General features: G+C 39.1%; 1 protein-coding gene across 27 annotated transcripts in view; it reads right to left on the bottom strand.

The window, feature by feature from the left end:
* Arb2a (ARB2 cotranscriptional regulator A) overlaps positions 1-25491 on the bottom strand; it is a 464299-nt gene that overhangs the window by 50824 nt on the left and 387984 nt on the right. For 13 of the 27 annotated variants that reach the window (NM_001439486.1, XM_087617547.1, XM_087617567.1 and 10 more), the window contains 1 exon segment: positions 3787-3892. In NM_001439486.1, coding sequence (NP_001426415.1) covers positions 3787-3892 — 106 coding nt within the window. 27 annotated transcript variants of the gene reach the window in all.

Here is a 25491-nt window from a genome sequence, read left to right as displayed (position 1 = left end):
TCAATTCTGAAAAATCTATGCTCCAAATGCAAGAGCAGCCACATCTATAAAAGAAACTTTACTAAAGCTCAAAGCACACATTGCACTTCACACAATAATAGTGGGAGACTTCAACATCCCACTCTAATCAATGGACAGATCATGGAAACAGAAAGTAGACAGAGACATAGAGAAACTGACAGAAGTTACGAACCAAAGGCATTGAACAGATATCTATAGAACATTTCATCCTAAAACGAAAGAATGTACCTTAATCTCAGCACCATAAGGTATTTTTCCTAAAATTGCCCATATAATTGGTCATAAAACAGGCCTCAACAGATACAAGAAATTGAAACAATCCCATGCATCCTACCAGATCACCATGTAGTTAAGGCTTGTCTTCAATAACAACAAAAATAAAAGAAAGTCCACACATACATGGAAACTGAACAATGCTTTACTCCATGATAATGTGGTCAAAGAAAATATAAAGAAATTACAGACTTTTTAGAATTTAATGAAAATGAAGGTGCAACATATCCAAACTTAAGGGACACAATAAAAGCAGTGTTAAGAGGAAAACTCATAGCTCTGAGTGCCTCCAAAAAGAAACTGTAGAGAGCATACACTAGTAACTGGACAGCACACCTGAAAACTGTAGAACAAAATGATGCAAATACACTCAAGAGGAATAGATAGCAGGAAACAATCAAACTCAGTGCTGAAATCAAGTAGAAACAAAAAGAATTATACAAAGAATCCACAGAACCAGGAGCTGATTGAGAAAACCAACAAGATAGATAAACCCTTAGCCAGACTAACCAGAGAGCACATAGACAGTATCTAAATTAACATAATCAGAAATGAAAAGGGAAGTAAAACAACAGGAACTGAAGAAATTAAAAAAATTACCAGGTACTATTACAGAAGCCTATACTCAACAAAATTGGAAAATCTGGATGAAATGGACTATTTTCTAGACAGATACCAGGTAACAAAGTTAAATCAGAATCAGATAAGCCATTTAAACAGTCCCACAACACCTAAAGAAATAGGAACCCTCATTAAAAGTCTCCCAATCAAAAAAAGCTCATACCAGATGGTTTTAATGCAGAATTCTATCAGACCTTCAAAGAAGACTTAATACCAATACTCTTCAAACTATTCCACAAAATACAAACCAAAAGGATACTACCCAATTCATTCTATGAAGGCACAATTACCCTGATACCAAAACCACAGAAAGACCCTTCAAAAAAGAGAGCTTCAGACCAATCTATTTTATCAATACTGATATAAAAACACTCAGTAAAATTCTCGAAAACCAAATGCAAGAACACACCAAAAGGATACCAGGGATGCAAAAATGGCTCAATATATGGAAATCCGTCAATGTAATCTACCACATAAACAAACTAAAAAAAAAAACCAACCAAAATGCACGATCATTTCATTAGATGCTGAGGAAGCATTTGACAAAATTCAACACCCAATGACTTTATGAAATTCATAGGCAAATGGATGGAACTAGAAAATATCTTGAGGTAACCCAATCACAGAAGAACACGCATGATATGCACACAACTACCTTTAAGTATCCCAAGCAAAGCTAGAGAAATGTCAATTGTCAACAGATTGGCCTGGAAATCATTTTATTTTCTGCCTAAATATAGGTCAGAGGTAGAGTGTTTGATTTTGGCACCATGTATGCACCATGCACACAGACACAGGTTTTGCTAGATATAAAATATTGTATGATTGTTACCAAACGTATTTGAGAAACTCAAAAGAAAGGATGGCTTCTGACAAGAGCTTGAGACCAGGCTGAACATCCAAGAGAGAATCTGAGTCAATCTCCTCCCCCTCAAAATAAATGAAATCTCACAAAAGAAAATATCATCTTGAATGAGGTAACTGAATCACAAAAAACACACATGGTATGCACTCACTGATAATTGAATATTGGCCCAAAAGCTCAGGATATCCAAGATACAATTCACAAACCACATGAAGCTCAAGAAGAAGGATAACCAAAGTGTAGATGCTTCAGTCCTTCTTTGAAGGGGGAACAAAATACTCAAGGGAGGTAATGTCTCCCTTTGTCTTAAGGGAGACAAAGTATGGAGCAGAAACTGAAGGAAAGGCCAACCAGACAGAGACTGCCCCACCTTGGGATCCATCCCATATACAGACAGCAAACCCAGGCATTAATTGAGGATGCCAGAAGTGCTTGCTGACAGAAGCCTAATATAGCTGTCTCCTGAGAAGTTCTGCTGGAGCCTGACAAATACAGAGGATGCTGGCAGTCAACCATTGGACTGAGCATGGGGTCCCCAATGGAGCAGTTAGAGAAAGGACCAAAGGAGATGAGGGTGTTTGCAACCCATAGGAAGAACAACAGTATCAACCAACCATACCCCGCCCAGAGCTCCCAGGGACTAAACCACCAGCTAAAAAGTACAAATGCAGGGACCCATTACTCCAGCCTCATATTTAGCAGACTGACCTTGTCCAAAATCAATGGGAGGAGAGGCCCTTGGTTGTGGGAATGCTGGATATCCCAGTGTAGGGAAATGCCAGGGTGGGGAGGTGGGAGTGGGTGGGTGGTGGAGCTCCCTCATAGAGGCAGGGAGAGAGAGGATCAGGCAGGGGGTTTCCAGAGGGGAATCCGGGAAGGGGCTAATATTTGAAATGTAAATAAATAAAATATCCAATAAAAAAACCAAAATTAAACTAAACCAACATAATTTTTAAAGTGTTTGAATAATTAAAAATTCATGGTATTAGTCATGTTATTTTAAGAATCAATTTGCAACATTAATATTTCTTGCAATGTTGCAGATTAAAATTCGAAAATGTGAGGATTGTTTATACTTTCTAACTGAAAGCCATAGTCAAAATGGCTTAAGAAGAAACTAGAGAGTTATATTTTTGTTAACTGCCTCATTGTAAGTAGAAAAAAAAAGTAAGTTTTGGTATGTTGCTTTGAAATATCCATGCTGGGGAAAGTGGGTACCAGGACAACTTGATCACTGGCCAGCCAGCCTAGCCAAATCAATAGACTTCAGGTTCAAGGAGAGATAATGTCTCAAGGTTAACATATGTGATTATAGAAGACACCCAATGTTAACCTTTGGCTTTCACATGCACATATATGTGCACATGAAACCACACACACACATGTGCACATATACATATACAAGGTGAAAAGGAATATTGAACACTAAGTAGAAACCCATAAAAGGCATCTTCTAGAACTATTGTAGTAATAACTACAGTGAATTGAGTACAGTAATGTATTTGACATAAACTATGTGTCTTGTACACATTATTAACTATTTTTTATATAAAGAAGCTGTACATATGTATATTTTGCCATGTGTAAGTTAGGATAATGGTCTGACTTAATGAGTTCTAACAAACTATCTTTCTATTCTTTAGTAATCAGGAATAAGTGTCTTAGGGATGAATGACAGAGGCCAAGTTTTGTGTGAAAGAAGTCTCAGATGGTCAAAGGTGCTTCTCTTGAAGTGCAGCCAGAATTCAGGGGTGCAAGGGAAGGAGCGTGAGGAATCTTTACTACTAGTTGGGCCTCTGCAATCATTAATCTCCAACTAATTTTTCTCCCATTCTACTTCAACCATCTAGACTGCAGGTTTTGTTCTGGACACTGCAGTATCCTCCCGAATATATAAATGCAGATATTCTCTGAGTTGGACAATGTTTTGTCCTTAAGCATTTAATACACCTCTTCCTTTTCTTATCTTTAGATAAAGTCTTAACATGGCTCTAGAACATCCATACCTTCTTTTCTGTTCTCTTCTGTTTTCTGACTTAACAGTTTGGAGTCTGTGGTCTAGAATGTCCTCATGTTCTCTAGTTGGGCATGTAATGTAGGTACTTGTACTCTCTGGATAAAGAGACATTAAAAGGTCATCATTAGCAGATCTGCTGCAATGTTGCTCAGCCACTGTTACAATGGAATCCTTAGTAACAGTTCAGGAATTATGATATCAAAGTAAAATCATAAAAGGCAAAAGGTCCATCAAACAGATCATCAGCCACTGTTTATAAAGAACTTTTATAAATCAATTGCAAAATGACAAATATTTAATGGAAAGAGAAAGATCTGCTAATTTACCAAATGAATGTAACTGGTCAAGTAACTGGAAAGATGGCTCAATGCTTGAGCGCACTCACTACTCTTCTAGAGGACCCAGGTTCAATTCCCAGCACCCACATGACCACTTACAACTGTCTGCAACTCATGTATGTGCTTCACAGATATATGTAGGCAAAATACCAAAACATGTGTGTGTTTATACAGTAGATGCTGTTGTTTTTGTCGTTAATGATCTGCAGAGAAATCTTCAATTACATCCATATTACTTGTCCAAGAAGAGAGGTTAAGCATATTTTTTTAATTATTTGGCTGTTATATAGTGTTAAATTTGTTTATTTGACATGTTTTGGTCAATTCAGACTTAGACAGATTCTTAGGCTAGAGTAGAAAGTAGCCACATTCTTTGTCAAAACATTGCAAGGATGGTCTTCAGCCTAGATGATAATATTTTCCACCCATGACACCTCTTGAGTTGGGCCTCCAAAGTCCAGAAAGCTCTCAGTTCTCAGAACCCATTCCTTCTGCCTTCCATGCTCCTAGCCACATAGCCCATTAAATTCTGCTTACAGTGCTCCACTGCTGTTCTATTCCAAAGTCCCAAAGTCTTCCACATTCCTCCCCAAATTTACACCATTAAATGTGTTACAGTGAGAGCCAACTCCCTGGTATCAACTGCCAGTCTAACTACCCAGATAGGCCCAGTGATCCTCTGTCTCTGCCTACCCAGGGCTGGGATTACAAGGGGCTTACTATGTCTGTGCTTTATGTGGGTGTTGGGGATTCAGAACATCAGCCTTTACACTTGGACAGCAAGCATTTCATCCACTGGAGTCTCCTCAGGTCCTCATAACAGCATATTAATTTCATTTTAATTAAAATTATGTGTGTGTGCACATGCACACATATCTGTGTGAGTTTATGTATATGCTCTATTCTATAGGTGTACATGGAGGCAAAAAAAGACATTGGATTCTCTGAACTGAAGTTACAAGTGGTTGTGGGCACTGGTGACCCAGTCTGGATTATCTGAAAGAGCAGCAAACATGCTGTGATGGTTTGCATATGCTCGGCCCAGGGAGTGGCACTATTAGGAGGTGTGGCCTTATTGGAGGATGTGTGTCACTGCGGTGTGGGCTTTGAGGCCCTCCTCCTAGCTTCCTGGAAGCCAGTCTTCTCCTGTTTGTCTTCAGATCAAGATGTAAAACACTTACTGGGCACTGCCATGTTTCCTGCCATGATAATAACGAACAGAAGTTTGAACCTGTAAGTGAGCCCCAATTAAATCCTGCTCATAGTGTCTTCACAGAAATAAAACACATCCTTAACTACCAAGCCGTTGCTTAAATCTCCTCATGACTTAAAACTATTTTTATTAGTTTTACAGTTTTACATATTTATTTTGCTCATTGCCTTACTTTAACTTCCTTTTCCTTACCACCAGGGTCCACGCCATCCTCACTTTCCTCTTTATGGTAAATTTCATTTTGTTTTGTGAGCAAAATTAATCAGGACCTTTTGTTTGTTTGGAGTTCAATAGCATATACATAATGGACAGTCTGCATTACATCATATGATTCTCCTGTCTACAGCCAATAGTTCAGAAGGTTGGACCCAAGGAGTACTTTCCTTGACTGATGCTGAAGGAGTGGTGTTAAGTGGGCCCAGTTCTGATAACTACAGGTGATCAGTTGATGTGAGTTAATGATTACGGTAGTTGTACAGAACCTGGGAAACAGGATTTCATAGTCCTTCACCTTATCTTCTGGCTTTTACATATTTCCTGCTCCCTCTTTGGCAACATTTCCTGACACTTAGAGGGCGTGGTTTACATGACTTGTTTAAGGTTGGAGGCATATCTCTTGCTTATTTTCTATTATATTAGGTATCTATCTCATTACTTTTTAAACACAGAATAAGGTGGAAGGGCTGTTGATGACTTTGGATTCTATGGAATGAGTTATGTAGTTTCTTTCTGGCAGCTTCAGAATACTTACACATGGCTAGTCCCTTCTAGGAACCCAGAGTATGCTGAGGAAATCCCAAGACACATAGGGAGGTCGCTCGCAGCATTATAGCAGAATATCAGTTGACAGTGAGCAGCAACTGGCAGCCATGCATGAGATCCACAATGTCCACTCAGGCCTGTGCATTTTAGATAGATGGCTAGCCATATGAGCGTTTTACAAAGCATTAAGGTCATTGTGGCTTCCTATATAGCATTAAATGACTACAACACTGTAGAAGGACATGAGCCTGAGCCTTTGAGTGGCATAAAGATGTCATGAATATTGTGTACAAGTGGCTTGGATTACTAAAATTTCTCTTTGAAGTCTATGCCACACTATGCCACAGCATTAGTTTTCTTCTGCCTTCATTCCCACCTTTTTACATTTTCCAAATCATCACAAAATGATGAGCATTTGAGAGGGGGGAGGGAACACATGAGCACACTTTTTAAGAGCTTAGTCTTCTTTCTAATTTCTGGTATCCATTGTGAGATGAGAAAAACAAGTTTGCATTTTGTCTAAACAAGAAACAGAGCTGGTTGTTCTTCCCACCTAAGGAAGGGAAGGCTGGTATTGAACATGAATTCAAAGAGTAGGCACGAACAATCAGAGTGATTCTGGGAATGCCCAGAATGTAACTGTCACCACTCACTAGACACAGATAGGGACACTCACTCTGGTATCCAAGAGGACAAAGTGTGGAGACTCACTCTGGTTATCCCACTACCTCTTCCCCATCAAAATATGTCATATCGCTTAACTATTTTTTCCATCTGTCTCTTAGTTTCTATAGTGGCTTCTGGGTGACTATGTTCTGTAAGACCACACCTTTCCTTTGAGGGGATAATCTTAACATTTTAATGATCCTAGAAGATAGTGACATCAATGGAGTCTTCAGAGAATTTAATAACACAACGCTTAAATGCAAAGTTTAACTTCAAGTCTCAATTTTTATGCTTTGTTCTCTTTTTCAATATCTAGGAAGGAACATAAGGCCCACCTTTGCAATGTCTGGAGTTGTAGACATACTACTAGCACAACATCCATCCTGAACTCCCTTTAAAATCATTCCATTTTGTGTTCCAGTAGTTCAGAGGCTCCACTGAAAAACTGAGTGGGGACCGAGTTGAGGCTCCAGTAATGTACACATTTTAAAAATTCCTTTTGGGGGAACAAAAATACCCTTGGCAGGGAATAGAGAGGCAAAGATTAAAACAGAGACTGAAGGAACACCCATTCAGAGCCTGCCCCACATGTGGCCCATACATATACAGCCACCCAATTAGACAAGATGGATGAAGCAAAGAAGTGCAGACCGACAGGAGCCGGATGTAGATCGCTCCTGAGAGACACAGCCAGAATACAGCAAATACAGAGGCGAATGCCAGCAGCAAACCACTGAACTGAGAATAGGACCCCCGTTGAAGGAATCAATGAAAGAACTGGAAGAGCTTGAAGGGGCTCGAGACCCCATATGTACAACAATGTCAAGCAACCAGAGCTTCCAGGGACTAAGCCACTACCTAAAGACTATACATGGACTGACCCTGGACTCTGACCTCATAGGTAGCAATGAATATCCTAGTAAGAGCACCAGTGGAAGGGGAAGCCCTTGGTCCTGCTATGACTGAACCCCCAGTGAACGTGATTGTTGGGGGGAGGGTAGTAATGGGGGAGGATGGGGAGGGGAACACTGATAAGAAAGGGGAGGGGGGAGGGGGATGTTTGCCAGGAAACCGGGAAAGGGAATAACACTCGAAATGTATATAAGAAATACTCAAGTTAATAAAAAAAATTCCTTTTGGACACTGAACATTAGCTGAAATCTGTTTCATCCTCTAGACAATACTCAATCATCAAGAATGTAGTTCTTCATTTGTTAAGAATATCAGAAGACAGGGAAAGAAATAATTGCAAAGAGCTGCTTTTATCTCAGCCTTGCTTGTATTAACGGTTAGCGGATACTGACGTCAGAAGTTCATATAGTTTGAACAACTTGGTTTGGTTTTAATTTTGAGTCAAAAAGACATTCCATATTCAATGCCAGGCTGATCAAAGTTCCTAGAATCAGACTGTTCAGGTGATCTACACCAAGCTGCAGTTATGGGATCCTTAATATGCCCTGTCTCAGTGTAGGAAGATGGAGGAGAGCTCAGCTCTGGGCCATTCTGACGTCATCACTTTGCCATTCCCACCTCAGTCTTTGGAAAGCTTGCCTGACCTCACTGATCTCACATTCCTTCATCACCAAGCTGCTGTGCGAATGAACTACATATTTAGCATATATTATTTAGTTCTACATATAACCTGCTCTGATACCTTGCTTTAAGGCACAGCAATAAGTTTAACTTGTAGTTATTTTCTTCTACAGTCCTGTGTCCTGTAATCAAGAAGAAGTACTCTTGTTCTCACTTTTGTCTTACCTCGTGCCGCTCCCACCATGGTATGTTATACAAAGCTATCTATTTTGCTTCCATTTGTCTGTACATTTCATGAAGGTAAAACTTTATCTTATTGTCATTATTGCTTCCACAACTAACTCTCTCTGTGTTCAATAAACGTTTATTAGATAGCCAGATTTGTGAGTGCATGCTTTTAATCCCAACCACTCAAGAGGGTGAGGTAGGATTTTAGTTCAAAGTCACCTTGAACTACAAAAGAAGACTCCATTTCAGAAAAAGGAGTGAATATTAAATACATAATTATTTTAAAAAAGGAATTCTGGGTAGGAGTAGTTGAGAAAGTGGAGGGAAGTCAGATGCAAGTTTACATATATATATTGCAATGGACAGCCAATTCTACTATGTAGGCATTACCATCTTATGTGGTAGAAGGTATCACAATCAATTTTCTCTTCATCAAGAGCACCAGATTATGAAAGGAATGCTTTGACCATGGGTTATAGTGATGGCAATAAAAATAATAGTTGTGGCTACTAATTCTTAGTTTTCACTTAATCTTCTGGTCCCCTTAAAGCAAACTGACATTTCCATATTATGTAAATAACAGAATTTTTAAAAATCCAGTGAATAAAAATATATAAGAGAATATGAAATTCCAATGTCTAAGTATTATGGTAGGCAAAATCTATATGGGGCTTTTATAAAACCCAAATATACTAGATTGTCTCTGAGATATAATGTATAATGGTAACCAGATGAAAATACAGAGGAGATTTCCACGATAAAAATATGGTTCTCCTAATAACTGAAGACTGACACACAGAACAGTGCAATGAGCACTAGATCCATACTGTGGGGATGCATCTGTATCATTCCCATGAGTAACAGTTGTAATACGGCTCTGAATCCAAATAACAGAGTCTGTCACTTAACATGCCACAGTGTCTGCATTTTCATTATTGCTCATAGAGGAATCGTATGCTTCTTTTATTTTGAAGTAGTTTATCTCTTTAAAAATGCTACTCAAAATACGTTCACCATGAATTTCAAAGTCAAAATCAGCTACTGCATTCCAATAGATATTCTCAACATATGCATATATATAGTTATGTAGATATTTTGATAAAGTGTGGCTCTTACATCCAGAGTACGGTACTTCACCAACACAATCCGTATTGTTATAATAGGGTATTGACTGATTTTCAGTTTATGGGACTAAGGTAGTATTCCGTAATGACTCAGTGCTACCAATTTATTGCAAGTGCACAAGGTTCACTCACCCCCAAGTAATTTAGTCAATAACCAATTTTTATATTTCTATCTTCTTCAAAATTTCAAACCAATAATCCCTGTTTTTTTTTAATTATTTCAGTATCAGACTAACACTTCCCATGGAAATCAATATGGGTGCGATCTATTAGCCAAAAATCTGCACCACTGCAATGCAAACATATTAAAAATATTGATTTTGCAAACCTACTGATGTTTTGATTGACTTTAATGTTTGTAAGCAGCAATAACAGAATTTCAATGACTGAAACCAACTTTTGATTAAAATTATAGATTTTTTTTGGGTGGAGAGTTTGCTATTTTACTAGCTTAACACATATTAGATTATATGGCTTACTTGCCTGTCATAAGTGAGTGCAGTTAGATAAACTTACCTAGTTCCTTGTTTGTAAATATTTCAGTCCACTATAGCTTACACATGTGTAATCTACTTTGAAGCAACTGACAATTCAATTTTTCTTCTCATTACATAGCATAGCCAGGTAGAATTTCAGAGCTAGAATGGTAGGAACAGAAAGCTTTAATCCTTTTACTACCATACAACCTTCAGCATGGTGTTTTATTGTTAGGTTAAATTCTCCAAATGTAAAACGGAATTAACCTAGGGGAATCAATGGACATTTTTATTACATTCTGAGATCGATGGACAACAAAGACCATAATTTACACTTACTGAAGAAGATGATTTGGCCTGAGATAGGCCCTTTAAAAAAGATGTAGTTTAAGGCTAGGTGTGGTGGTGCATGCCTTTAATCCCCCCACCTTGGGAGGCAGAGACAGGTGGATCTCTGTTTGAGGTTAGCCTGGTCTACATAGTGAGTTACAGAATAGCCAGAGAGACCTTTTCTTAAGAATCAAAACAAAACAAAAAGAAACAACAACAACAACAACAACAACAACAACAACAACAACAACAACAACACAGAGGTTTGTTCCCCGACATGCTTAGCATTTGCCTGACCATGCTCCCATTTTAAGTAGGAAGAGCTTGGACTCAGAGTTACGGTTCCTTCTTGAGCCTTTTGCTAATTGCTGTTTCTAAACATTTTTTTTCACTCTTCCTTAATTTACCTCAATACTATGATCAGCAACAACTGCATATTTATTATTTGTTTTCTAAAAGTAAAGCTCTATGCTATAGTTGTTTTGTTTATGCTTTATGTTGTGAAATGCATAACGTTTATAATAATGTCTGAATTATAAGAAGGCTTCATAAATATATATTTTTAATTAATGATTGAGGAAGGACCCAGTCACAGAGCAGTTGGATTGTGTTATGTGGGAGGATTTGATTCTTCAAACTTTCAAGGGTTTCTTTTTTTTTTTTTTTTTTTTTCCGGAGCTGGGGACCGAACCCAGGGCCTTGCGCTTCCTAGGCAAGCGCTCTACCACTGAGCTAAATACCCAACCCCCAAGGGTTTCTTTTTAATATTCTCTTATTACTTCTCTGAATTCTCAAAAATAAGTGTCAAAGGAAATTTGGGCCCATATTTACTGTGTATATTTTTTCAAAGTTCATGATCATTTTCAAGTTTAAAAGTTTTATTATTCAAAGTATTTATATTTTGTTTAGATGCTATTTGTTTGCTCTAATTTCTACTATATTATAATTATTGCAAATTTATTTCTATTTCACTTAGCAATATTTTATTGAAATAAAGAACAGAATTTAAATAAAAGTCAGTTATTTATTCTATATTCTACTCACTGCCATGCAGTTCTTCACTAAGGGGCATCTTGCAAATGTTCAGGGAATTCTGGACTCCTTATAAGTACTATTTTCTCCCAAAGTCCCCTACACTACATATTTGTCAGCATTGTAGCAGTGAGGCGGCAAGGCCGTCAGTCTTCTCCCACAGGGTAAGGTCACAAGCAGCCTTGCAGAACCACCTGTGTTATGCCCTGGTGGGTGTCAAGAGCTCTGAGGTTTAGAGCTACCAGCTGACTTATTACCCAAGCATTTTACATATACACTCTATTGTCCTTGATTTACTGATTTGTTGATATATTATGTCTCACTGTACAGGTGAGTCCTACGGAACAAATTACAAAGATGATGCAAATCATGTGAATGGCACACTAAAGGTTGCTAACTGGGTGAACTCCTTTCTTAATGTGTTAGTGAGTAAAAAAGTACTAAGAAAATGAAAGTACTATTCCTTTCTCACCCTCCAGTGATGGAAAGAGGACAGCTAGCAATGTTTGCATACCTTTTGTGAGGTTACATCTGTGATAGGTGAACAGAATTAGAGTCTCCTTATAAACACAGTAGTGTAGAGAATAAAATGGGAAAAAGATGTTTAGATGTAAGATCTCAAGTAGTATGGGGAACTGGTAAGAGAGGCAAAATACAGTAAATGATTTCACAGAGAGACTTGTGTGATCACACGTCAAAAGGAATACTGAGTTTGAGTGGCCTAAGAGTGGCAGGGGATGATGTTTCATTTGATGCACTAATCTTTTGCTATATCTTCTCTTTAAAGTAGTCTAGTGACTGTAGTTGCTGATCAGTGCAGTGAGCCACACCCCATGGGGCCCCCTCTGCCCAAGGAGGTCTGCTCAAACCTGAGACACATAGGCGAGACCCCCCCAACTCCAACCCAACACCTCTCACCTACCTACTGGCACTCTAGCAAGTCTCATAGCCATTGGCTTAGCCTCACCCTGTCAAAGCTCCATCTTCCTTCCAGTCTGTACCTACACTTGCAGTAAAGGATAGGCACACTGCGCCCTACCCCACAGCTCTGCCTGCCTCCCAGGAGATCTGTTCTAACCCAGAACACACTGGCCAGGCAAAAGCAGAGACAACCAGATGGCGAAAGGCAAGTACAAGAACATAATCAATAGAAACCAGTGTAATAGGGGACCATCAGAACTCAGCTCTCCTACTACAGCAAGCCCTTCATATACTATGCACCTGAAGAGCAAGACTTTGACCTTATGTCCCATATATCACAAAGATGATAGAAGCCTTTAAAGAGGAAATAAATAATTTCCTTAAAGAAATACAGAAAAGTCAATCAAACATGTAGAAGACCTTAGAGATAAAACACATAAATCACTTAAAGAAATACAAAAATACAAACAGGCAAAGAAAACAAATAAAACAGTCAAACCTAAAAATGGAAATAAAAACAATAAAGAAAACACAAATGGAGGCAACCCTGGGAATGGACAAACCTAGGAAAGAGAACAGGAACTTTAGATGAAGCACCATCAGCAGAATACAAGAGATGGAAGGGAGGATCTCAGGCACCGAAGATACCATAGAAGAAATTGATATATTGGTCAAAGAAAATATCAAATGTAAAATGTTCCTAACTCAAAAAATTCAGTGATAAAAAGACCAAACCTAAGAGTAATAGGAATAGAAGACGGTAAAGATTCCAAGTTCAAAGTGCCAAAAAGCATCTTCAACAAAATCATAGAAAAAAATCTTCTCTAATGTAACGAAACAGATGACTATAAATGCACAAGAAGCAATTCTTAGAGAACACCAAATAAATTGGACCAGAAATGAAAATCCTCTCATCACATAATAATCAAAACATTAAAAGTACAGAACATTTTGTCCTATTGCCAGTGTACTTTGCCTTACAGAGGCTTTGCAATTTTATGAGGTCCCTTTTGTCAATTCTTGATCTTATAGCATAAGCCATTGCTGTTCTGTTCAGGAAAATTTCCCCTGTGCCAATGTGTTCAAACCTTATCCCCACTTTCTCTTCTATTAGTTTGAGTGTATCAGGTTTTATGTGGGGGCGTCTTTGGTCCACTTGGACTTGAGCTTTGTACAGGGTGGTAAGAATGGGTCTATTTGCATTCTTGTATATACTTACCTCCAGTTGAACCAGCACCATTTGTTGAAAATGCTGTCTTTTTTTCATTGGATGATTTTAGCCCCTTTGTGGGTTCATTTCTTGGTCTTGAATTCTTTTTTTTTATCTTTATTAACTTGAGTATTTCTTATTTACATTTCGATTGCTATTCCCCTTCCTGGTTTCCAGGCCAACATCCCCCCAACCCCTCCCCATCCCCTTCTATATAGGTGTTCCCCTCCCCATCCTCCCCCTATTACCACTCTCCACCCATGTTCACTAGGTGTTCAGTCTTGGCAGGTTGGTCTTGAATTCTGTTCTACTAATCTACCTGCCTGTGTCTGTACCAATACCATGCAATTTTTATCACTATTGCTTTGTAGTACAGCATGAGGTCAGGGATGGTGATTCCCCCAGAAGTTCTTTTATTGTTGACGATAGTTTTCTCTATCCTGAGTTTTTTGTTATTCTAATTGAATTTGCAAATTGCTCTTTCTAACTGTATGAAGAATTGAGTTGGAATTTTGAAGGGGATTGCATTGAGTGTATAGATTGCTTTCGGCAAGATGGCCATTTTTACTATAACAATCCTGCCAGTCCATGAGCAGTGGAGATCTTTCCATCTTCTGAGATCCTCAATTTTTTTCTTCAGAGACTTGAAGTTCTTGTCATACAGATCTTTCACTTGCTTGGTTAGAGTCACCCCAAGACATTTCATATTATTTGGGGCAATTTTGAAGGGTGTCTTTTCCTTAACATAGTGAAAATGGCCATGTTACCAAAAGCAATCTACAGATTCGATTCCATCCCCATCAAAATTCCAACACATTTTTTTACATACCCTGAGAGATCAATCTTAATTTTATATGAAAATACAAAAACAAAACAAAAACATCAAACAAACAAACAAAAAAGGCAGGCTAGCCAAAACAATCCTGAACAGTAAAATAACTTCAGGAGGAATCACCATTCCTGACTTCAAGCTGTACTATAGAGTAATAGTGAAAAAAAACTGCATGATATTGGTACATAGGCAGACAGGTTGATCAACGTAATAGAATAAAAGCCCTAGAAGTAAACCCACATACCAATGTACACTTGATATTTGATAAAGCCAAAAACATACAGTGGAAAAAGGATAGCATCTTCAATAAATGGTGCTGGTCTAACTGGGTGCCTGCATGAAGAAGAATATAAATAAACTCAAGTCCAAGAAGATCAAAGACCTCAACATCAGACTGGATATATTAAGAGAAGAGAGAGTGGGAAATAGCCTTGAACACACTGGTACAAGAGACAATTTCCTGAACAGAAGCTCAAGCTTCAAGATCAACAGTTGACAAATGGGACCTCATGAAACTGAAAAGCTTCTGTAAGGCAAAGGACACTGTAAACAGGACAAAACCATTGCCTACAGATTGGGAAATGATTGCCATTAACCCTAAATCTGATAGAAGGCTAATATCCAAAATATATAAAGAACTCAGTGAGTCAGACTCCAACAGCACAAACAACCTCATTAAAAATGGCGTATAGAGCTAAACAGAGTTTTCAACAGAGGAACTGTGAATAGCCAAAACACACACATACACACACACACACACACACACACACACACACACACACACACACACGTGCACGCAAACACAAAGAAACGTTCAATATCCTTAGTCACGGGGGAATGCAAATCAAAAAGACTGAGATTCCATCTCACACCAGTCAGGATGGCTATGACTAAAAACTCAGGCGACAGCAGATGTTGGTGAGGATGTGGAGGAAGAGGAACACTCCTCCACTGCTGGTGGGATCACAAGCTGGTAAAACCACTCTGGAAACCAATCTGGGAGTTCCTCAGAACACTGGACACTGCACTACCTGAGGACTCCGCTATACTGCTCCTGGGTATATACCCAAAAGATGCTCTATCATACCACAAGGACATGTTCTCCACCATTTTCATAACAGTTTTATTTGTAATAGCTAGAAATTGGAAACAACCCAGATATCCCTCAACTGAACAATGGCTATAGAAATGTGGTCCATTTATGTAATGGAATAGCATTCAACTATAGAAAAACAAAGACATCATGGATTTTGCAGGTAAATGGATGGAACTAGAAAATATCATCCTGAGTGAGGTAACCCAGATCCAAAAGGACATGCACGGTATGTACTTACTGATAGAGTGCATATTAGCCATAAAGTAAGGATAACCGTGGTACACCCTACAGACCCAGAGAGGTTAAACAGGAACTCTAAAATCAAACCATGTCCGAAACAACAATAAATGCTGGAAGTCCACTTCAGAAAGGAAGATGAGGCTCAAAGAAGACTCTGAGGAGGGAAAAGCTGAAAGGAAACTGTGAGACCAGATCAGTTGTCTGGAAGAAGCAGAAACCAGCCAAGATGCCTAGAGGTTTAGACCAACTGAGGCACCTTATTAAGGATATTCTCCAACCTGTTGAGCTACCTGTAGGCTGTGCAGTGTGTCAGGTTCCCAGCTTAGTTAGTGATGCCAATGTCTCTGAGTTAGTTCTGCTCCTGTAATTGACTCCTCACCCATATTCCAGTAAGAAACCCCAGTAAAACACATTGGTTCATCTAGTTGGACTTTGATGATATCTATCCTTTGGTCTGCCATGGCTCCCTATATGGAATGAATATATGTGTGTGTCTTTAGCCTCCCCAGAGAAAGTTTTGTTAAACAACAATGCAACAGTGGCACAAAATTTGTGGGAGTGGCCAACTCTTATCTGATTGGACTTAAGGACCAATCTATGAGATGGAGCCAAGACCTGAGACTAGGGACCTATGGCAAAACCAAATAATACTGTGGCAATAAAATAACTCATGGCATTTTGCTATACTCATAAATCAGTGGCCTGGTCAGCCATCATCAGAGAAGCTTCCCCTGTAGTAGATGGGGGCAAATACAGAGAACTACAGAGACAATATGCAGAGAGAGGTATCTTGGAACCTCAGTCATAAATGGGATGTCTCCATCAAATCCTTCTTTTCAGGGCTCTGGGAAGCCTGTGGAGGGGGAGGCAGACAGTCGTGAGGGCCTGTGGAGATGCAGGCGGCCTTTAGACATCGTAGGGATGGTGTACACGTGAACTCCGACTGTGGCAGCATGTACGTGACCTGCAGAAAGCTAAGCTAGGTGGGGTCCCAGTGCTGAAAGAAGTGGGCACAAGCCTCGAACCCTAACACAGACGGTATCTTCAGTTGATAACCACTTGTGAAGGAAAAGTATTTTTCTTCAGTGAAGTCTCAATGGATATACAAACCTCACTTAAGAGCAGGCCCCATGCCCTGTAAAAGATGGTCAACACAAAGCAAACTCAATGGTATTTTTGTAGGATTTTTGTCTCATAATGCTTTGGGTTGTTTTTTTAACTTTATAGGTCTCTGTCTTATACTTTATGGTTTCTTGTTTTGTAATTTTGTGAGATTTCTCTCTGTGTGAATGTGTGTCTCTGAATCTATGTTTTTCTTGTAATTTATTATTATTATTATTATTATTGTTATTATTATCTGAAAGACAGAAAAAAAGGTATGGATTTGGGCAGGTGGGGAGGTGGTGAAGAGCTGGATGAACTGGGAGAAGGGAAAAGTGATCAGAATATACTGTACAAAACCCCTCTATTTTCAATAAAAAAAATGATGCTCTTGCTTCTGCCTGTGCTAACACTACTGTGATGAGATGAGCTTGCCTGCTCACTGCTGAGCTTTTACCCAAGAACTTTGAGACTGAAGGCCTTGGACTCATACCTACAGAGCAGTGACAGGCCTTTCTGGAAGATCTTGCTGCCTGGAAAGTAACAGGGTGATACCTGCTCTGATGAAAGACATTTATGTTGGGATTCAAACTCAGTTCCTGTGCAAGAGCAGCAAATTCACTTCTCATGTTCAAACTCAGTTCCTATGTAGAAGTAGCAACTGCTCCTTAACCACTGATCCATCTTTCCAGTCCCTTAAAGACCTTTATAAAACTGAGGGAAGGCCATTTCCTTCCTAAAGCAGAAAAGATACCACCATCTTCTCCTCTGATTGCTGTTCCTTTGGGAGTGGACGAGGACCGAAGCAGAACAGAAGTTGTTTAGAGGAGCCTGGAAAGCCTGATACTTTTCCTGGGTTTGGAATAGTTTTGCTCATTAGTGCTTTCGGGATGGTTTGCACTTCTCCGGTACTGGCTTGGAGAGATGTGAGGAAGATGAAGTTGTGTCCCAGTAAGTTTGTCTGATTGTCTTTTTGTTGTCAAGTCTGGAGGTAAGGATGAAGGTCTAAGAGAGGTTCAGTGTACCACAGCACATGACACAGCTGGCACTAGGCACCTCTTGTTTTGTTTTGATAGAGGCATCTGGTAGTTTTCCCATGGCTTTTCTCTGGCTATTCTTGTTAACTGACATCTGCTATTCACAGTTTGCTTTAGGCCTTGTGACGCCAGAATGAGCTATCCTTGGCTCTCTGGGGAGACACTGCAGTGGTAGCTACCTTCCTCACCCAGGTTTGCGCTGAGATGGCACGGCCTCTTCAACACACCAGGGAGTGGTCAGGTCAGGCCTTCACCCACAGGCAGCCATGTGCTTTCTGGCTTGGCTTCCCAGTAGATTCTACTGAGAGGAGAGCAAGGTTTCCATTGCTAAATATTACTGTTCTTTATGCCAGAAGAAATTCAGATGCATGAAAAGACCATGCAAATGTCAGGGTTTGAATGCATACAATCTAAGTTAAATACACGCTGGTAGTAGATTTGGCCTAATTCCAGCTACAAATATTTTAGCTCCATGAAGGGACTAATCATAGGCTAAGATCTTAAAGCTGAACCAAATAGACTAAAAATATTTTTGTATTTTATAAGGTCCAATATTTTATTTTCTTATGCACTTTACAAACTTCATAGATATTTTAATTATATAAGCATTTTAAACAAAAGAGCTGGCAATCATTGAGAAGCATATTGGAACACGTTCTAATAGAGATTTGTTGATCTTTTCAGGAACACACTAGCAAATCTAAAACATAGCTATTGAGAGCTTGGATGGTACCTCCATAATTTATAACTATTTTAAGACACATCAGATCAGGGTCTGACATTTCCTAGTATCATGCTTCTAAATTATAGGGTAAAGCATTTGTCCTGATCAACTGAAGAGAAAACTTAGCAAAATTGTGTGTGTGTGTGTGTGTGTGTGTGTGTGTAAGTGTGCACAACTGTGTGTGTAATTGTATGGGAGAACTCCTTGTTCAGGTGTATTAAAAATTATCAAACTCTAATTACTAACCTTCCATATCTTACTATTTAATTAAGCAAATATAGGTCAGAGTTAATAATAGACCTAGAGTGAAAATCTAATTAAACCTATAGAGAAATTTATATTGAAACAACCTTTTGAAACTGAGATTAGATAATTTCCTTATGCATGTACATGCAAATAACCACTAACCTGCACTTGTGTATATATGGTTTGGTGTGAGTTTAGGAGTCTGGAGGTCCTTGAGCTAAACTATTCTCTCCCCCAGCCCCCATAAACAGGTTGTAACATTTTTAATGAAAGCAGTGGTGGCACATGCCTTAATCCCACCCAACACTGGGGAAGCAGAGACAGGTGGATTTCTGTGAGTTTGAGGCCAGCCTAGTTGGTTTACAGAGTGAGTTCCAGTATAGTGAGGACTGCTCAAGGAAACCCTGTCTTGAAACCAAAAGAAAAAAATAAAAGAAATTCGCCCAGAAAAAATATTTATGGATTCCTCAAAAAGTTATACATGGAAATATTATTATTTTTTTTATTAACTTGAGTATTTCTTATATACATTTCGAGTGTTATTCCCTTTCCCGGTTTCCAGGCAAACACCCCCCTCCCCCTTCCCCTTCCTTATGGGTGTTCCCCTCCCAACCCTCCCCCCATTGCCGCCCTCCCCCCATAGACTAGTTCACTGGGGGTTCAGTCTTAGCAGGACCCAGGGCTTCCCCTTCCACTGGTGCTCTTACTAGGATATTCATTGCTACCTATGGGGTCAGAGTCCAGGGTCAGTCCATGTATAGTCTTTAGGTAGTGGCTTAGTCCCTGGAAGCTCTGGTTGCTTGGCATTGTTGTACTTTTGGGGTCTCGAGCCCCTTCAAGCTCTTCCAGTTCTTTCTCTGATTCCTTCAATAGGGGACCTATTCTCAGTTCAGTGGTTTGCTGCTGGCATTCGCCTCTGTATTTGCTGTATTCTGGCTGTGTCTCTCAGGAGAGATCTACATCCGGCTCCTGTCGGTCTGCACTTCTTTGCTTCATCCATCTTGTCTAATTGGGTGGCTCTATATGTATGGGCCACATGTGGGGCAGGCTCTGAATGGGTGTTCCTTCAGTCTCTGTTTTAATCTTTGCCTCTCCCTTCCCTGCCAAGGGTATTCTTTTTCCTCATTTAAATAAGGAGTGAAGCATTCACATTTTGATCATCCGTCTTGAGTTTCGTTTGTTCTAGGGATCTAGGGTAATTCAAGCATTTGGGCTAATAGCCACTTATCAATGAGTGCATACCATGTATGTCTTTCTGTGATTGGGTTAGCTCACTCAGGATGATATTTTCCAGTTCCAACCATTTGCCTACGAATTTCATAAACTCGTTGTTTTTGATAGCTGAGTAATATTCCATTGTGTAGATGTACCACATTTTCTGTATCCATTCCTCTGTTGAAGGGCATCTGGGTTCTTTCCATTTTCTGGCTATTATAAATAAGGCTGCGATGAACATAGTGGAGCACGTGTCTCTTTTATATGTTGAGGCATCTTTTGGGTATATACCCAAGAGAGGTATAGCTGGATCCTCAGGCAGTTCAATGTCCAATTTTCTGAGGAACCTCCAGACTGATTTCCAGAATGGTTTTACCAGTCTGCAATCCCACCAACAATGGAGGAGTGTTCCTCTTTCTCCACATCCTCGCCAGCATCTGCTGTCACCTGAGTTTTTGATCTTAGCCATTCTCACTGGTGTGAGGTGAAATCTCAGGGTTGTTTTGATTTGCATTTCCCTTATGACTAAAGATGTTGAACATTTCTTTAGGTGTTTCTCAGCCATTCGGCATTCCTCAGCTGTGAATTCTTTGTTTAGCTCTGAACCCCATTTTTTAATAGGGTTATTTGTTTCCCTGCGGTCTAACTTCTTGAGTTCTTTGTATATTTTGGATATAAGGCCTCTATCTGTTGTAGGATTGGTAAAGATCTTTTCCCAATCTGTTGGTTGCCGATTTGTCCTAACCACAGTGTCCTTTGCCTTACAGAAGCTTTGCAGTTTTATGAGATCCCATTTGTCGATTCTTGATCTTAGAGCATAAGCCATTGGTGTTTTGTTCAGGAAATTTTTTCCAGTGCCCATGTGTTCCAGATGCTTCCCTAGTTTTTCTTCTATTAGTTTGAGTGTATCTGGTTTGATGTGGAGGTCCTTGATCCACTTGGACTTAAGCTTTGTACAGGGTGATAAGCATGGATCGATCTGCATTCTTCTACATGTTGCCCTCCAGTTGAACCAGCACCATTTGCTGAAAATGCTATCTTTTTTCCATTGGATGTTTTTGGCTCATGGAAATATTATATGACACAGGAACAATTCCTTCTTTAAAAAACTGAATATAGTTGAAACAAAAGTATGAATGTCCATATGATCTATAACAATAAAAAAGAAAATAATCTAAATGCCTTTCAGTTTAGGAGTGCTAAGTGTGGTATATTTTCACAAAATAACATTGTTCAGCACAAAACATAATGAGGAATTGACACATACTACAGGGTGGGAGAGCCTTGAGGACATGAGGGAAAAAAAGCCAGCATGTAAAGCAAGTGTCTGGTAGACTTCCATTTCTACACAACGCCACCAGTGCACACACAGATCACAAGGTGGATGACCTGGGAGGGAAGAGGCATGGCCTGCGTGACTGAATAGGGCTAGGGGATTTGTTTTGGGTGTTAAAGGAAGAAGTCTGAAATTGAGAGGTGACAGCATGTGCATGATGCTGTGAAGGCACTGCAAGGAGTCCCAGTGCACTGCTATGTAACCTTCTACCTTAATACAAATATCATCATGAATGAATCTTTCTGATTTTATTATTCTGAGGGCGAAATACATGAATAAAAACAATTACTACTGAAATTGAAAGCTGGGCATTATAGGCACCCTTTCTTAAAGCTTGTAACAGTTCAATTCAGTATGTGTTGGTTAGGCTATGCCTTAGTGAGGTGGACACTATCCAGTCATCTGAATAGTAATAGATATTCTCAAAAGCATACATTTATAATTCTGGAAAAATAAGAGAGGAAAGAATGAGGGAATATATTTGCTTTGTCTAAAATTTTCAAGAAATGAAATAGAACTATGCAAGTTAGGTGGCTGACTTATCTAAATTTTAAAAATAAAAATATCCAAAGGAATTTACTGAGTCAATACATATGAAAAATTGAGACCTGAGCCTGGCTAACCTGTGAGAGGTTTAAGACTCAAGCTTGAGAACTATGGTTCACAGATGTTGGGGTCAGTGCAATTCCCAATAAAGCATACAACCTTAGAGTTTTACAGTGGCACCATGAAGAGAGCCATCTGGGGAGCTCATGATGCATTCTTTCATGTGCAAGAGATACACGATAAAAAGCCAGGCAGAGGCTGTCATCACAATGGGCCCAGACTATTTTTTCCTGTCAGACTGTACAAGCTGCCAGCCTATGAGCCTGTTTTATGACAGTTACTTTATTTAACCTATATTACAGTTTTGAAGTTTCTAGTTAGCTGCAGTTCCTTTTACACACACACACACACACACACACACACACACACACACACACACACACACAGGACTGGGTCTTATTATGTAGTCCTGGCAGACCTGTCACTCACTGTGTAGACCTTTCATCTACATAGAGATCCCTGGCTGAACTCCAACTTGCTTGCCTCTGCATCATAAGTGTTGGGACTAAAGGTGTTCACTGTCACACATGTGTTTCATAGCAATTCTTATGTCAAATGAATTTCAAATAATCATACAGATTTTGGGCTCCTCTGAGAAACTAGATGATATTGGGTCTGCACTCCTCCATGTGGTAATCAGCACAGGTTTCAGTTTACCATGCAATTGAGGCCCTAATTATGATTAATGAACAGAATTATAACACAGAATCAAGTAGTAAGAGCTTATATTAATCAGAAAACACTAAGTGGTTTTTGTTAGCTGCATCTCATTGATGGTTACCCACATACTGTTACTTACTAAATTAGCAATCTTTGAGTAAGGATAAAAACTAAGGGGACTAGTGTCTGGAGGATTAACTGTAATTTGGACAGACATGACATAAACGAGAACTTGTTTCCTGGACTTCCTGGAGAGCCGTTTTCCTGGAGTGCAGTGTCCTGTATGAGAGGTACTAATTTAATAGATCGACCTGTATATTAAATAAGACAAAATGATCCACATTATCTGGAATATTTTCTCTTTAAACACTTTTATTCATTCTGCATATATTTTAACCCATTTTTGACCTGAATTAGGTAGCTACAAGAAAAAAATATAGGTTACAGCAATCAAATACCCTCTCGCTGTTACCTTACACTTCTTGGTGCTAAAACATATGCTCTGGCACCTTCAGATAAGAGTCAGGCACTAGGAACGTGCATTCTGACAAGAATGACTAATTTCAAGCACGCCTGGTGATTTTGGACAGTGCACTTAAGAAACCCTCAATCTGGTAGGTTTCTCAGCACACATACTCTAAATGTAGCATAAAGTTGTGTACATTTTCTGAAACCTGACCTTTGAGAGAAGAGAGAAGAAAATGAAACAAATGGATGGAACCCTATGACAAAATTAAATTCCCTCTTCTTCTTCTTCTTCTTCTTCTTCTTCTTCTTCTTCTTCTTCTTCTTCTTCTTCTTCTTCTTCTTCTTCTTCTTCTTCTTCTTCTTCTTCTTCTTCTTCTTCTTCCTCTTCCTCTTCCTCTTCCTCCTCTCCTCCTCCTCCTCTTCCTCCTCCTCCTCCTCCTTCTTCTTGTCTTCTTCTTTTTAGCTCACATACATTTTTTTTTAAATTTAGAGAATACTTTATTAGTTTTTGTAATCAAACCCACGGAGATAAGACCGTACATATTTAATACAGTGTGTTACCCCTGTACAAATGGAAAAAACTTAAGTTCAACATTTCTAGACCCAATATGGCTGTTAATTTCTGTACAGTGCCAACTCAACACAATAAACGGGGATACTTTTTTCCAAAGTTGACAGCACAGCTAAAGTTTCAAAAAATTCAAATTATATATCTGTATATATATATATTTATATTTATATAAAAAGACCAATAATAGCAGTGTGTTATGCATCAACAGCAGCAACAGCTTTTCCAGGTTCTGCAGTCATCTGAACAAAACTGTAGAGACATCCAGCACACTCCATTAAAAAAAAAAAAGTAAAAAAAACAAAACCCGAGAAAACAGCACAGTTCTGTTACTCTTGTGGTACCTGGCACCATTTTTTTTTAAATTAGCTTCTCAATCATCATCTGGAAAGAAAACATTCTGAGCAACATCATTAAAAACAGCTCTGATAAAGCACGGTCACTACTACGTATCATAAAGCAGGTACAAGCTATTTTACATCCACAGAGGTATGATACAGTACTGTCCTACATCTATAATACTAGAGGATACAATTTAAAAGGCATTATTTGAGACTTGATTCTACTTTTCCAGCAGAGGGCCCAAAGGATGGTGTGACACAGCTTTGTAAAGAAACATACTCTAGACAGGATTTCCTTTCACTAGTGGCACAGTTCTAAGGATTCATTCTCTCCATGAATGTCAGCTAAAACCGTTATTAAAAAAATGAAATATCCCTAGAACAAAACCGTATAACCACCGGATTCACATGACGATGACCTAGTGGAGACAAGCTGGACCTCACCTTACCAACAAGCTATCAAATCTGTTATGTTTAAACAGTGAGACCTCCAAGGAAGGAGATGCCAAGTAGTGCTTCAAAGCTTCGGACCACAATCAAACACAGCATCCTTTTCAACAGAAGCAGAAGCTCATCTGAATATGCCCAAGGATGCTGACATCAACATTTAATCATCTCCTCACTCATCCAGGAAGAAGGGGAGATCAGTTACTACTGTACTTTATTGTGTTCAACCAAATTACCATGTTACAAAAATAGCAAGCTGCCATAATAAAAAATAAGGCTCCTCTATCCAGCACCAGATAGCATCATTTTACTTTCAAGCCTAGAAATTGCACACTTGTATATAAACCAACCGAAGATGAGGATTGAGAGTTCATCTTGGTGGATTTTTCCTTTGATGAATATGAAGTGTCCTTCCTTATCTTTTTTGATGACTTTTAATTGAAAATTGATTTTATTTGATATTAGAATGGCTACTCCAGCTTGCTTCTTCTGACCATTTGCTTGGAAAGTTGTTTTCCAGCCTTTCACTCTGAGGTAGTGTCTGTCTTTGTCTCTGAGGTGTGTTTCCTGTAGGCAGCAGAATGCAGGGTCCTCATTGCGTATCCAGTTTGTTAATCTATGTCTTTTTATTGGGGAGTTGAGGCCATTGATGTTGAGAGATATTAAGGAATAGTGATTATTGCTTCCCGTTATATTCATATTTGGATGTGAGGTTATGTTTGTGTGCTTTTCTTCTCTTTGTTTTGTTGCCAAGATGATTAGTTTCTTGCTTCTTCTAGGGTATAGCTTGCCTCCTTATGTTGGGCTTTACCCTTTATTATCCTTTGTAGTGCTGGATTTGTAGAAAGATATTGTGTAAATTTGGTTTTGTCATGGAATATCTTGGTTTCTCCATCTATGTTAATTGAGAGTTTTGCAGGATACAGTAACCTGGGCTGGCATTT

This window comes from Rattus norvegicus, chromosome 2 (genome assembly GCF_021556685.1).
Source record: "Rattus norvegicus strain SHRSP/BbbUtx chromosome 2, alternate assembly SHRSP_T2T, whole genome shotgun sequence".
Taxonomy (NCBI): domain Eukaryota; kingdom Metazoa; phylum Chordata; class Mammalia; order Rodentia; family Muridae; genus Rattus; species Rattus norvegicus.
This window is presented reverse-complemented; position numbering and strand designations above follow the sequence as displayed.